At 41.9% G+C, this 15,988-nt stretch overlaps 1 protein-coding gene across 1 annotated transcript in view; it reads right to left on the minus strand.

Annotated features, from left to right (window-relative positions):
* Window positions 1-15,988, minus strand: part of ube2j1 (ubiquitin-conjugating enzyme E2, J1) — a 50,020-nt gene that overhangs the window by 16,813 nt on the left and 17,219 nt on the right. Inside the window, exons 2-5 of the mRNA XM_069657301.1 lie at window positions 12,376-12,449; window positions 10,591-10,722; window positions 10,042-10,126; window positions 3,360-3,465 (exon numbers count right to left, since the gene is read on the minus strand). Coding sequence (XP_069513402.1) covers window positions 3,360-3,465; window positions 10,042-10,126; window positions 10,591-10,722; window positions 12,376-12,449 — 397 coding nt within the window. The remainder of the gene's footprint in view (window positions 1-3,359; window positions 3,466-10,041; window positions 10,127-10,590; window positions 10,723-12,375; window positions 12,450-15,988) is intronic.

Below are 15,988 nucleotides of genomic sequence, written 5' to 3' on the forward strand. Positions count from 1 at the left end.
AATGTCCGACATATTTGACTCTATTACGGACAGCAACATTGGTACCAGACAATCAGGAAATTTCTACCTTTTATACTCTTTGGTGCGACATATTAAGACCGCATTCTTAGCGCCATTATATTCAATATCATGTTCAATATCAGATACAGAACAAATAGTTTGGAGGCCAGCACTGCTTTGACTAAAGACCACAAGATCATCTGCATACATCAGATGATTCACTCAACTGTTACCAATCATACACCCAGTGTCACTGGCTTTCAACTGCTTAGACAGATCATCAATATAAAGATTAAAAAGAACTGGGGACAAAATCTCCCCTGTCTGACGTTACTAACCCCAAATCGAGCTGAAACACTGTGATTAGTATACTCAAGAAACTAACCAACTGAGGCAGCAATAGACCAGCAACGTCCCTGTTTAGCAAGGTCAAATGTTTTTGTCAATGGAATCCGTTTGCTTTGAAGTTTGGACGTACTTTGATCGAGCTCATTTCTCCCCAAGGATTACATTGCAGCCATTACAGCCTAATTCACTGCTGCTGGCTAAAACTATTTTCCGGAGCGGTCCAGAAGCTTTTTGTACCTGTAAGTCACTTAGACCCAAAATGTGTAAAAATATGGCCCAGGTTTAAAAATACTGGAACCCTTAAGCTTGACCTATGTGCCACAGAAAACCCCTCAGGGGGGGCATCGCTGTCGGAACTTTGTCTGAGTTTACTTGAACTTGTCTTCAGTAAATGACACAATCCATTGCAACTAACCACTTATTTACCAAAAACAACTACTATCTGAATAAGATAAGATAATTCTTTATTGATCCCCAGAGGGACAATTCAGTGAATATATGTGTATAAAACTTTTCCTGTTATCTTCTCGGACTTCTTAGACCTCCACAGGCCCCTGTGTGTTTGTTCTTCCACATCCCAGGCTGACCAACTTCTCTGACAGTTAACTTGTCAAACACTTGTCACAAACTTGGCAAACTCTGAAAACAATGGACAGGAGGCTTTCACAGCTGTGCAGAGGCCTTCCTCTGACTGACAGCTCTCACAATCACCAGGGGCACAGACACAGGAGATGAGAAACCAAAGAGAAGTGCTGCCTGAGCCTCAGAACGAGGAGAAAAAATGGTTTCCCATCCAGGAGATAAGCAGCCTTGTATTTATAGCAATATGCGTCCTACAGTCGATCTCATCTCCATGTGCTAATGAAACAGCCCACGGACGGAGACCCCCGTCTCATGTGTTAATAGAGGAGCGACTTTAGCTGCATCCTGTCCTTCTCTGGCGTTTGAGCCGATTCCTCAGAGGGAAACTGTGTGAAATAAAGAGCAACGAGCCCGTTCATGTTTTCTCAGGAGAACGGCTATTTTAGCGATAATGAATTTGTCAACTTGCAGTAACAGGACCGGCTCGGGCGCGCTCCTTTCCCTTTGTGAGTAGGCTGTTAAACATGGGAGGTTTTCTGTATAAACGCCATCTAACCGGAGTCGTGTATGTTAATTAGGCACGGATTATATCCTCAATCAGTGTTTCAAGGAATCATCGCTCCATCATCTATACCAGTGATTCCAAATAAGGCTTATTTTAGCCCCAGGGTTGTACTTCTGTAGTTTCCAGGGGGTATGTGGAAAGATTGTTGAGTAACTACAGTAATACAATTGAAATCTAGGTTTGAGCTGTACCAATGTACACTAAAATAATGACTTAACAGCTAAAATATTTATCTTAAAAAAAAAGGACAAAGTGAGCAATATGTGACGGATAACCGGATAAAGTAAAATATTAATGGTAAATGGTTAACGGATTAGTCAGTGAAATAGTTCAATAAAATTAATTGACAAATTGTTAAAGTAATGGATCAATGATTGAAATAGTAAGCAAAATGTAATGGATAAACAATTGATAAGTAAAAAACGATTTGATGAAAAGTGAAATAAATTGGCTTAAGTTATATACAAATGGTTTTGGTAGTATGCTAAATTATACAACAGTTAGTTCTGACCAAGTAATCTGATTGGACAAGAGGCATTCCAATCCAGCTGCCGCAGCCTTCGCAGGAGGCCTTTCTGAAGGCAGATTGCGTCACAGAAGCGCGTCGAACGCTGTCCCATTTCAAAGGCTCCTTCAGATGCGGCCGACAAATGCGTCCTCTGTTTCCCCGGCCGCGAAAGGATCCATCGGGTGCATCCTTCTCAGCCCAACGTATCCCGAGATGCATTGCGCTAATTCAAACGAGATGGACTTTTAAAGGAAGCCGAGGAATACACTTTAAAATGTGAACGTTTTTGGTTTCAACTTGATCGAATAGCCAGTGTTACACGGTTAAGAAAACGAAAGGGCCCTTGAAACAAAAAATCTTTAAAATAATGGGTTAACTTACGCGACGTTAGTTATGTTAGCTAGTTAGCCCGCTAGCTACCTGTTACTAGGCGACAGGAGTGGCGTGGGAAAATGGTTTTCTAAAGCTATTTATTAATAAAAATGTGCAAGTTATTTCGCCACTATTTCAATTTATTTTCATTTAAAACACACAGATTTCAGCCTACCATCTGTTTTGGCCATGTTGAGTTTGTAATCCTGCTAGCTACCTGTGCGGTTATTGAGCTCAGCCTACGGTAACGTTGATTGTTGTGAGGGTGGCGGCTGCACTGGCGGTCATGCCTGCGTATGTCCGTGACGAAGCGTTAGCAACAATTAAGTTAGCACTGCGGCATATCTTAAATAAGAGACATTGTAGAGGCCTGGGCCCAGAAACAATTTAACGCTGAGATGTGACGTCACCATTTAACAACCAGATAGCGCAATCGTCTGGATAAAATACTGTAACACAATAACATACCTCTCTCTGCATTTTATACTGGTATATTGGTCGCACTAGTATAAAGGACGCAGCCAACTTTTTAGATGGAAAGAATCGATTAAAAGTGCGTCTTATACACTGAATTTTATGGTAATTGAAGTTAAGGTATAGAAGACAGTGGATATGGTTAGCTTAAGTAATCGATAAACAGTGGAAATAGTTTTTAAAAAGTGATGAATAAACACTTTGAAAATTCAACTTTACAGAAAGCGATGATACTGACCAAACCACAATAAATACCGACCCTTCAATTATATGAAAAAAATATCATTCACTTAATACAAAAAGCATGCATTTAGAAGGTGATGAATGTCAGTACATGAATTCATATAATAGCTGTAAGGGAAGCTAAAGCCAAAAAGATCTGAGCACAAATCTGTACGATGCACACTGCTCCACACTCACCTCATTATCATTCCCCCTCCATAGCAGTGCAAACACAACACGTGCTCTGCAGAATAAACATTGGAAACATTTTCATCTAGCACATCTTACTTTTTGGCGAGGGCCCTCCTCTCTTCTGGGGTATAATCAAGGGATCCTATTGCTCCCTCTCCTTTTGTTGGCATGAATCCGATTATAGCTATTAGGGCGGTGCGAACTGGAAGAGAGACAGACAGGAGGAGAGAGCACAAAGAGGAAAAGGGACAAATTAAAAAAGACAGAGCATGTTCACCATTTCTGGGTAAAACAGACAAGGTTAAATTACATGACAGGATGCACATGTCTCCATGTTCAGTTCCAGTGTTACATAAGTGGGAATGATGCTTTGTTTTGTGAGCGTAAGCCTGGATTTAGCCCGGCCTCTGAGAGGACATTCACCCGGCTTCTGTCCGCACACGTTCTCCAGCTGGCACGGGACACGTTCCACAATATGGTCAGGGTCAGGGGTGTGCTTGTGTTGGGCTGTGTTGGCTGGCTCTGTTTTGTCTTAACTTCAGTCTATTCAATATTAATGAGTTAAAGCATCTGGAAACCCCTAATATCTGCTTTTTTAAAGGGAAGCTTACTATAAAATTAGCAAACATTGACAGTGACAACATCACAGGAACACTAGAGTTCTGGGTTTGAGTGTTGAGACTCATTTAAACAAAACAGCTTAAATCTACTCTGCTCTCTTTACTCTCTGTAGTCTTTTTCCGAATAGAAGTGACAATTATACACACTGAGCAGCCACAACATACAGTAAAAATAAATGTGGATCACCATGTTGTTAACTCTTGGCAGCAGTTGATCTCTATAAACATAAAAATGCAGAATGTGTACACACGGGAGCAGACTTTGGTATGAGAATTGTTCTGGTTTCCATTTGCAGTACGTTTGTAGTCCGAGTAGTAATCTCAGAACCCATCGGCTACAGTCTGACAACGGTGAAGCCTCTGGGGACAAAGCGGACATAACTGAAGGGGAGAATTTACCTTCTCTTTTGATCTGAACACACGGTCGCTTCTCGGGCTGCTAACTGGACTGTAAACAATGCAGCGCAAGAAAAAGCAATTGCGCGAGCACACTTCCCAGATATCCAGACAGTGCTGCATGTGTGACGTCCACGGTTGGCTCCGGTTGTAACTCTTGATTTTCCTCGCTGACGGTCGCTTTCCTTTTCAGACTGTTTGCTTCATCTGAGTGTCGAGTTTGTTTCTTTTTCTTTGGATTTCACTTATTTTTGAAGTTGTATCTGTAGTCATCCATCTTTTCTTTGTTTGTTCAGCCATAGTAGATTACTGTTTACTCGCAACACTTGCAGAGAGCGGAAAAGCAGCCGCTTAGCTCCGCCTACCCTCTCTGGCAGACCAACCACTGCTGGCTGATGGAAAACGCGTCACTAACTGGGCGCCGCTTGTGATTTTTTCCGCTAAAGTCGCCACAGACACCCAGTCTGTAATACTGCAAATGCAAAGGCTTTCATCAGTGGGCCATAGGCTCAACCACCATTGTGTTACCTCATTCAGCGATAGATAGAGACTTAACAGACGTTTGTTTAAAGGAAAATCTTCAAGATTATTACTCAGTCCTTCCATCACATACTTTCTTCTATAACTCAGTTCATGTGTTGAAGCGGCTGCAGATTTTTTTAAGGGGCTGAAATAAATGCTGAGAGTACTCAACCAATCAGAGAAGTTTTCTGCTGAAAGCCTCACCAGCAAAGTTACTGTACTTTCCAAAAGTACAACCCCCTAAGTAATAAACTATCCTTAAACTTATTTTGACCTCAGTGGAAACTTTGTTTCCTCGTCCCTGAGGAAAGTTGCTGTGGTGAAAACACAGCTTTAACCCGCTTTTATCCTTTTTCAGAATTTATCTTTATATGTATCTGAATATTCAGCTTCCTATAGACATGATTCCATCAGTGCCCATGTTTCTGATAGGAGGGCTTGTTTTATAAGTACATCTTTTAAATGGACACTGAGTAGAGTTTGGTGTGTCCTTGATTTCTCAACATTTTAACCAATGACTCAAAGCATCAATAACCATGAGCACCTTTTAATTGCTACTTGCTTTATCTCATTTTTCCTCATTACGGTGTGTAACCAGGCTTGGACTGGCAGTCTGGGAAATGCCAGATGGGAAGGTTTACCAAAAGCAATGTGAGGATAAAACAGTTTGCACGTACTGGCCCATGTGGAGAGCTTATTTTACTGGGGGTTTCACAATGTCAACATTCACAGGTCAAGCAGTGAATAAGCAAATTAATCAAGACAGAAAAAGGAGCCAAAAAGTGAAGGGATGTAGGTTTTGACTCTTTTTCCATTTGATTAATGCACCTCATGGCTAATCATAACAAGTATTTCACACTATAAAGCTAATAACTGATACAGCTGCAGCACTGAAAGTCCTTTGCTTTATGAAGACAGGAGTTGTCACACTGACAGAATTTCCCCTTGTTCAAACTGAGCTGATGAGACAGACAGCTACTATCAGAGCTCAACACACCTGCTCACATTATGTAGTGGTGAGATGAAACCCATTACATTAATTGGACTTCACTCAGTGTCATTTGAGTTAATAGAAAATCAAAGTAGAAGCAAAAGGTTTCCACCAGTGAAGGGACTCGAGCATCCTTTGATAATATAAGCAGCAGCAGAACATTTGACTTTGATCGCAGCACTAAGTCTATAAAGTCTCTTCAGCTCGCACTTTAAAACTTTTGAGTCATTTTAGGTCTTTAGAAGAGGAATGGATCTGTGTGTGCTCGTGCACACCTGTTATTCTTTCTCTATGTGACTGCAATCAAAAAATCTTAGCTAAAACCCATGATGAATCGGACTACAGCTGTTTTTGTCAAATACAGAAATAAACAGTATTAAAGAGGAATCACTGTATTGGCCCTATTTCTTCATATTCTGGGTTTAAATTGGCGACAGAGATGGAGTAAGATGCTTTTTCTGAACCCAGAAACTGCCATTAAATCACGCTTTTCAAACTCACCAGACTCCATTAAAAAAAATCAGTAATTTAATCTTTCAGAAATCAGTCCACCGCTGCATTGATTAACTATTTTCTTTGTGTTTTTAAGTGACTTTAGTGTTTTGAATGGTTAGTTTTGAATTAGTTTGGACAAATAAACTAACAGATCCAGTAAGAGGAAGGCAAGCCACTCCCGTGTTCTGCGAGATAAAGTTACAGTTTTTGTCACTGGAGTCTGGTGGATTTGAAGACAGCGACATTAAGGCTGTTTCGAATTAAAAAAGGCTTCTTGTTTTCCAAAAAAGGTCTATCTCTATAGTGATCCTTTCTGTAATGTTGTCAGACACTGAATATAACAATCTGAGCCTGTCGGTGGAAATAAAAAGAAATTCTAGTGGACGCACTTTGATCAATGCATATGCATGTTAGAAGAAACAGGCTGCAAATTCAGAAATGATGGAAATTCAAAAACACATGCAAAAGTCAAAAACAAATGCAACGACGGAAACGAAAACAGTGTGCAGCAAAAAGCCTGTACATTAACATCAAATGCGCTGCAAATACAGACCCGATGCAAAGTCAAAAAACACACAAACCCAGAAAACACATGCAAAAGAAAAACGCTGCAAATACTGCCATCACAACGGAAGTGCTCCAGGCCTGTAGGGGGCGCTTGTGTAACACGTTTATTGTTGACGAAAGCGAGAGACGGAGCAAGGCAGTGAATTTATTAATGATCAGACTTTGTGAAGTTGGACCCCACTGGAGTGGAGTGTCTCTGTTGTTATGTACCTGTGACTGCTGTACAAAAACACAACTTTATAACATGAGCAAAGAAATCACAGCTTCTGTTGAGAAACGGCTCCCGATCAACTGATCGCTTTGCTAAAGGAATCACTCCTAAACGTAGCTTCTGTTAGCCGTACAGCAAGCGGTACGTGTCGGCCACCTTACAGCCAGTTTGACCGCCGCTGAAGCAATTGACTGGATTAATTCCAAAACTTTTTGTACCTATAAATACTTTAGACCCACGTTTAAAATAATCTGGATTACCCTCTAACTACAGAAGCAAAAAGGAAAACAGATGAAAAGGAATAAAAACATATTCCTAAATGATCTACATGAATATGTAAACCCTAAATAATAAAAATGTTAATCTTGATACCAGAGGGAATATTTTAATTACTCATCCACACTTTCTTAAGCATGTAGGCGTAGCACATGAACTAGAGCAGCAGCCTGTGTGTAACCCTGGAGTCACTACAGCTGGCTGGGAGTCAGTGTTAATTTCCTGCCAGGCCTCCTGCAGTCATACAAAACAAGATGAGACACAACTTGTACAATACACTTTAAGAACCCAGCAGGGGAAGTCAAATCTCTCAGGCGTGGCCTGCCATGTGACCAGCAGTATGTTGGGTAAAAGGAGGTTACAACAACCTTTGTCTTTGATTTAATTCTGCTGTTGGTCCAAAACCACTTGGCAAAATGCTCTGGAAAGATGCACCCTTTCCCACTGAGCTCTGTCTGATTAAAGCCATGCTGAGAATTAACATAAAAAAGCAGCACATGGACGATCGCCAGGAGAGAAGTAATTGTTCTCACGAGAATTTAATTATCATTTTGTCTCTGAAGGTACAAAAACAAACCCTTCTGCCAAAGACAAGGCTGACAAAACATCAGGTGCTCAATACAGACCGATATATTTGCAGTGAACAACATAAAGGACAGACGATTAAAAGGGGATTCTAGTATTTCAAAACTGGGCCTCATTTTTACATGTTTTAGGTTTTAATTGACCAAAAGGTACAAGAGGTTTGGAATTACTCTGGTTGATTTCTTCAGTTGGCAGCCTTTAGACAGGCTGTAATAGCTGTAACGTAATCCTTAAGTCCACTGAAAGTTGTTGTTTTTTCCACTGACAGGCTCAGATTGTTACTCTAAGTGTCTGATAACATTTTAGAAAGGATTCCTACAGAGATACAGGAGACTTTGTTGTTAATGTGCATTTTTTTTTTACTAGAAACAAGCTGTTACATCATTACATCACTCCTTCTAAAGCCTGCATACTCAATAGACTTAATTTAACAGAACATGGGAGTTGCTTGTCTGGTTAGTTTGTTTGTGTCACTGCTTGTTATACAACAGTTAGTTCTGACCAAGTAATCTGATTGGACGAGAGGCATTCCATGAGTGCTGATATAGAGAACAACATCACTGGGACTTTTCACTCTGTGTATCACTCCGCCTCTGCAAGGTGTTCTGAATACTGTTAATTAACATTACAGCAGACCATGTATGTCTACATTAATCAGGCTGGTACCTCTGAATCACACAGCAGACTCTTATTATATTGGCTAATGATAAATTAAAACAAACAGATAAACGTACATCAGACGAAGTAGCTGTGGCAACCTGTAGATACAAGCTGTGTCCCAAATCAGAGGCTTTTGAAGGACGTGTCTGAAGGCCGATTGTGTCACAGCGAAGCGGCAAAGTCTATCCCATTTAGAAGGCTCCCTCAGATGCGGCAAACAAATACGTCCTCTGTTTCCCGGGCCACGAAAGATCTATCAGGTGCATCCTTCTCGGCCCCACATATCCCGAGAATCATTGTGCAGCAATTCAAACAAGATGGCGCACTCTCAAGCGACTGAGGAATACACTTTAAATGTTTCTGTTTCAACTCAATCAAATAGCTGCGACACAAATGTTAAGAAAACGAAAGGGCCTTCGAAACAAATTATGTTTGAAATAATAGATCAAGTTACATGACATTAGTTATGCTAGCTAGTTAGGAGCGGCGTTTGGTGATGCAAGTTTAGGGGCAGTAACAGCTGATGATGCAAACAGGAAATCCTCTGTAGACCAGACCGTCTCATTTCAGTTTGGCTTTAAAGTCTACACAGGCTACGAATGACGGTGCCTTTGTAGACCGCGTCCTTCGAAGGATGCAACCCCTGGATTGGGACACAGCTACAGAGTGCAGGAGAATGTTTGGGTTGCTTGGCAACCAAAGTCCAGTTTCAGTTGTGGACCTAGTTGAGTACTACTACTTGTGTAATTAATGTATAAAAGTAATATCACACTCGAGGTCGTGGCTTGTGGCCTCATGCCTACGACCGAATCACAGCCATGATGACATTCAGTACAGCATCAGTCCCTCTCATGTGATATTGCTTAATTATACAAATAATGTGTTTTATTTGACCTATTTGAACTACAACGAAAACAGAAAAGTCAGAGAAAGATGCTCCTTTTAAACCCAGAAACAGCTTTACATCGCCTGCTTCACAGCCACCAGACTCCATTGAGAAAACAGTCATTTTACCTTGAGGAACATGGGAGATGTTGGTCTACAGCTGCCTTGACCCTGAGTGTTACACATATATTGTATTAGATCCAAACTAACCATTTAAAAGTCACAAAATAATATAAACAAATGAACCAATTGAGGAAGCTTCAAGTGTTTTAGAATATTTCAAACCCACTTACATTTTCTTCTTTTTGACTGACTTTATTTATTTTTGCTGGCCATAACTTAGACAATTCTTTGTCTGCATAGCCGCATATATTTAGGAATTATAGTAATGTGATTTATGATAATAATGGACAGCTGTGTTACTAGTGTTTTCTCTTGAGCTACAAATAATAAGATTGATTATTTATACTTTATCAGACTAAAGTAAAACTCTGCCCTGCAGTTGTGGAATGACATTACAAGAGAAACTCAGGAAGCGAGCCACACACAGAGAACTCTACGGATACTTACTGCTCCAGGAGGGCTGCCAGGTCTCTGGATGGTGGCCAGAGATGCTCAAACAAATCTTTTTACCAACTTCGAATCTCCCGTTCGGCTAGCAGGAAAGCAGAAAATAAAGGAGGTTAGAGGTTAGTATGTGGGTGGAGACAGATAATTAAAACATTCAGTCTCAAAGGCTGTGACGAGCAGACTGAGGATGTAGGCTGCTGTTCTGCAAACTGTAGTTTTAAAACGATAAATGCTAAAAGAAACAATAAAGAGAGAAAGTGTAGCTGGACGCAATGAAAAAGTTTCCAGAGAACAGCCTTTCATTAATGTTGGTGTCATACAGCTGTCTGAATATAATAAGACAGTCGTATAAAGGCAGTGAATCCTCTGTGACAGTACGATGACAGCTCGGGCTTTGATCTGACGACTGTCACGTCACAAACGGCTGAGGGTTAAATGACAGGCCGTCCGTTCTTCACCCTTTGATCATCTGATTTGACGTCTTCCTGTTCTGCTTCAGCGTGAGAATAATCGCATGAGATGGAGACGTAGCCTTTGTCTGTGTCTTACTGTGAGGAGGATGATGCTGGGGGGCTTCATGGGGTACTCTGGGGGAAGCACGATCCTGCCGTGGTAGACCCCTCCATCGAAGTCTGAATCTGGGGGTCCGCGTACGGAAAAGTGCCATTCAAAGAGGTTATCCTGCAGAGAGAGAGAGATACACTGAGCACATGGTACAGACAGGTTCATCAGGTGCAGCTGGTGACTTCTCACGTCTATCTGAAGAGAAGGGCGTCAGTGACGCGTCCTGTGGAGCGCTATACCTCACAGTGGTTTGCTATGTTAAAGGTGAGCAGTTGTTTCCAACTAATAAAGTTGTATTTCTATGAAAACTCTGCTATGTATTGGAAATTATAATTACAATTCAAAGACTAATTCTGGGGGACTAAATGGCTAAAAGTTTAGGAATTGCTCCAGCAGATTGCTCCTGTGGCAGCCTTGAAACAGGCTTTGCCCGGGACGTTTTCAGGAGGGGAGCTGTTGTGGTTCCCTGAGCCAATCACAGCGTACAGGTGAGTGTGGGAGTGGTTAAAGTTAGCAACTTGGCCCCATTCAGACCGGAGAACATGGCGAAAGAGCGATGCAGAGTTGGCCTTCTTTCTGTTGGACAGGTAGGTGCTTCAAACCGGGTAGGACAAGCTAACCGGCAGTTAGCATGCTAGCGCAAAGGTAACTGGCGGTTAGCATGTTAGCACAACGGTAACCGTGATGCTGTCGGTGTTAGCTCGGTGGGGTGGGCGTGTTCTCACAGGAGAGAGTGAGAGTGAGCTTCTGGTGACGAAGAGCCCAGGAGGAGGGGCCCAGTTTGAATGTGTTGTTGACAAAATGCAAGAAAAATCCTACTTATTCTACCTTTAAGTCACTCTCTTCAAAGCCACCAGACTCCATTAACAAAAACACTAATTTTACCTCAGAACAAGAATATTGCTGGTCTACTGCTGCCTCCATCAGTTAGTTTGTATGAATCATTGTGTGGCTTTGGTTTTAAAAGGGTGAGCACATATCTAAAATAACACAATACGCTTTAGAAAATAACTGGTCAGGGAACTAGTAGACTCCTGAGTTCTCCAAAGTAAAATGTCTGGTGTCTTTGAGTAAGCAATGTAATGAAATAAATCATCTTCCTCAATATGTTTTAAAATACCAAAGTTCCCCTTTAAATGAACACCGGCAGTTGACTCAGCACTCGACTAAGCAGCACTGAAGGCAGCATGCAGAGTGCATAATTCTACTTCACAGAACATGTGAGTTGTTGGTCTGTTTGTTTGTTTGTTTGTGGTATTGGTTGACTTTGGCGTTTTAGAAGGTCAGTTTGGATCCAATATAATATATTTTTGTCTGACAACATTACACAAAAGATCAGTACAGAGATAATCCTTTTTGTTACCCAACACAACACAAGAGTTGCTCTGTTTTTTGCCGTTGCGTGTTACACAAATATTGTTTCGAATCTATACTTACTATTTAAAACAACAAATGAACCAATTAAAGTCACACAGTTACACAAACTAATCAGAGGTAGACCAGCAACGCACATGTTCTGTAAGGTAAAATTACTGTTTTTGTCAATGGAGTCTGGTGGATTTGAATAGAGTGATAAAACCGCTGTCTGTGGTTGAAAAAAAATCATCTTCCTCTGTAACAAAAAGGTCTGTCTCTGTAGGGATCCTTTCTGTCATGTTGTCAGACACTTAGAATAACAATCTGAGCCTGTCAGTGGCAACAACAGGCACCCCTCTTAACAAGGGTGCACAAAGGAAGGTAAAGACCAGTATTGTCCTGTGGTAAACTCACTTCCAGTGGCTGGGCGTGGTAGTGCTCTGTGGGATCCCTCAGCTCAGCAGCCTCCTTCATCAGCCTCTTCACCGCTGGTTATTCAGAGGAAACAGAGACACAAACACACTGGGGTCAGTGCATGCAGGGTGAAACAGATCATTACAGCTTACATCCTCAGTGTTTGTCTGCAGCTCTCCACCACTGAGCCTTTCAGCTGCAGCAGCTTTACGGGCCAACATCTCTGATCTCCAGATGCAGAGTGTGCCGCTCGTCCGGTTAACAGGACGTTAACGCAGACGGACAGACGAGGACATGCAGAGGGACAGGACTCCGTGTCCTCGAAGAGCACAAGTCTCTGCTGAAAACTCACTGACTGTCACACTCGTTCAGACAGCTGGGGGAAGAATGGGCTGAAACAACGATGCTCCTTCTAATGTGCAGTCCAGAGATTATAACCACCTCTGGCACTTCTATGTTTCTTTACATATAATCGACAGGACACTTTGTACACAGGCTGCAGCTGAGACTGGCATGTTTAATGTTAAAATCCTTGATTACAAAACTGATTTAACACTTGACAATCAAAATCCAGGTAACAGATTTACTTGCGATATCTAAGCTATGATGGGATTTTCTGTAAAACGTGGCCCATGATAACGATAATATCACAACAGTAATTCTGCGATAATTGAAATATTTCAAGACAAAAATTTTATGATACACCACAGTATCTTCTTAACTTAATTTCTGTTCACGTTACCCTCAGTCATGTCAAGCGCCACCGTGAGGAGTCAGGAAGTTGTGACGTGGTGAGTCAAAATGGCAGAGAAATCTGTTCAAAGCGGTTAAAACGTTAATTAAAATATGGATATTTGGCACTAGCCTTTTGATAATTGTATTACACGAGTCAGGACGATGATATATTTACGCATTCATATTTTGTCCAACCCCTACTTTAAATGTTCTTAAAGCGATAATCTGGAAGATTGTCATGTAATTAAATGTCTGTTAAGTCACTATCGTTCGCTGAATGAGCTAACACAATGGTGATTGAGCCTATGGCCCACTGATGAAAGCCTTTGCATTTGCAGTGTTACAGACTGGATGTCTGTGGCGACTTTCACAGAAAATATCACAAGCGGCGCCCAGTTAGTGACATGTTTTCCATCAGGGTAGGCGGAGCTGCTCTCTGCAAGTGTTGCGAGTAAACAGTAATCTACTATGGCTGCACAAACAAAGAAAAGATGGATGACTACAGATACAACTTCAACAATAAGTGAAAATCCAAAGAAAAAGAAACAAACTCGACGCTCAGATGAAGCAAACAGTCTAAAAAGGAAAGAGTTACAACTGGAGCCACACATGCAGCACTGTCTAGATATCTGGGAAGTGTGCTCATGCAATTACCATTTATCACCATAGGTGCCGCCAAAGAGGACCGGTCTGAGATGTTTGAGATTACAGCTTTAATGTTCATTGTTTTATATGGAAGGATGAGATGCTTTTAATAATGTGCATGGTCTCCCACAGGTGCAGGAGGGACATTTCTCTGACTTCTATCCATTTAAAAAAAACACAACAGGATAATAGACCCGCAACATGATTAAGAAAACAAACATTTGCGGCAGGTTCCCTCCAATCTTTGGAAGCCAATTCCAGTTAAACTGTCATGCAAGCTAACAAGTATGAAATGGAATCTCTTTCCCCTGTGTGCTCAGAGTCTGTGTTGTTGATGTCTCTCTTGCAAATATCAGTGGACTTCCTGGTTTAATAAAGGTTAAACATATAAAAAGACTAATGAGAATCTTTCAGCGTGGTCAGAACAGTAGTGGTTTGAGCAGAATCTGTGCTAGTTTGATCATCCCAACTATAAAATTAATTATAAGAAAAGGAACAAGCTGTTCCAGGTTTTGTCGTGCCTCTTTCATGAACGAGGCATTTCACTTAGATAACGGTAAATATTTAACTTAATTTCTCCTAAAAGTTGGAACTTTCAGAGGTTAAAGTTTAGAAAGAAGTGAAGAAAGAAAAGGACTTTACGACTAATCTAGGTTAGCTTCTTTATCACATGATGTAGTTTTTGTGCACTTCTAACAATGACTCTGATAAGCTGTCTCACTTTGTTATATTTTATGTAGTTTGTTAAATGGTATCAGACCAATCTAAACCCCCCCAGTGTGTATCCAGATGTATCCCCTGGTGTCTGTACATTTTGATAATGTACGGACACATAACCGCGCTGATTTTAAAGATGGTTAAAGATGAGCAGATGATTCACAGAGCAGAGCTCATAGCTTTGCAGGCTGCTCCAAACGCAGCTGAACTCTCTGAAGGCTCGAGGCTGAAAGGAAGTAAACAAGGTTTTTATTTTTTTTATCCATCTTTAAGGGGTCAATCTGAAGTCATGACGGCATGTTTTTATGTTCCTGTGCAGACATAACATGCTCTCAGGAACATCTGCTAGGTTTAACCCTTGTGTCATGACCCAGCCTGCAACACGCTCAGGCCCGATGGGTTAATCTGCACACACAGCCTCATCAATCAGGAGAAGACAAGCTTACACAAGTCCAGCTGATGATGATGATGATGATTGTGGGGTGGGTGTTACTCATGGCCCGGCAGCAAAGGACACAAACATGCCCCTTGATGTGACGATGACTACCAGGCTGCAGAGAACAGGAGGAGAGTCCACTGAAGGCAAAGCCCAGGGTTAAATATCCCATCATGCTTCAACACAAGGTCATGAGTCACGACAGCAGGTGCTGATGTCACAGTCTTCAGAGTTAACACCGCACGCTCAGAGGAGGCTTTCTGCTTTCGGACATCAAGGTCATTTTCCTGCTTTTTCTTTCTTCTGTGCGGCTACAAGAGCTCTGGCTATCAGCTACCAGCCGCGGAGAGAGGCACCAGGACCGGCTGAAAATTGGAAAGTAATTGTGAAAAGGAAAGCGGAACTAAGAGGTATTCATGGAGGCAAAAATTGGTTTGGAAACCAATCGAGTGCGGACGGCGAGGGTGTTGAGCTGGAGATGGAGACTGTGAAATGAAACAGAGGAAGAGGATGAAGGGCAGCAGCAGCAGCAGGGATGGAGGAGGGAGGGCAAATAACAGGGATGAAGGCGAGAGGAGAGGAAGCGCAGGCTGCAGGGGGGAGACGCAGCGAGGCAGAGAGATGGCCCGACACCACGCGGCTTTGAGGGCACGTGTTCTGTGTGATTGTGCCCGAGGAGGCACCCTTCACTGAAGATGTGAAGCAACTACTGTAATCCCGCACGGACACACAAGGAGAACAGAGGAGCAATCTGTGTGTGTGTGTGAGTGTCTTTTCAAGGCTCCCCCATCTCCTCCTGTTTACACAAGAGTGCAGAAGGTCGTGGAGCGCCCGCAGTCTTACTCGAGCTTTAAATTTTAAAGACAAGGGGGCAGAGTGGAAACTGATCCGTGTGAGAAGAAGTTCAGCTTTCTAGAACATCCTGCCCCAAACTGATAAAAAATACACCTCCCATGTTTTAGCAAGTTTTCATTTAAAGAACATTTCAGGGGACTGTTCCCCGGGTGATACACTCAGAGATGTTTTCCAAGTTTAAAAAACAGGAAAGGAGCCAAAAACAAAACTGCACTCACATTTGCC

This window comes from Semicossyphus pulcher, unplaced genomic scaffold, assembly GCF_022749685.1.
Source record: "Semicossyphus pulcher isolate SPU_LCO1_2020_fin unplaced genomic scaffold, fSemPul1.0.p SCAF_11, whole genome shotgun sequence".
NCBI classification, from domain to species: domain Eukaryota; kingdom Metazoa; phylum Chordata; class Actinopteri; order Labriformes; family Labridae; genus Semicossyphus; species Semicossyphus pulcher.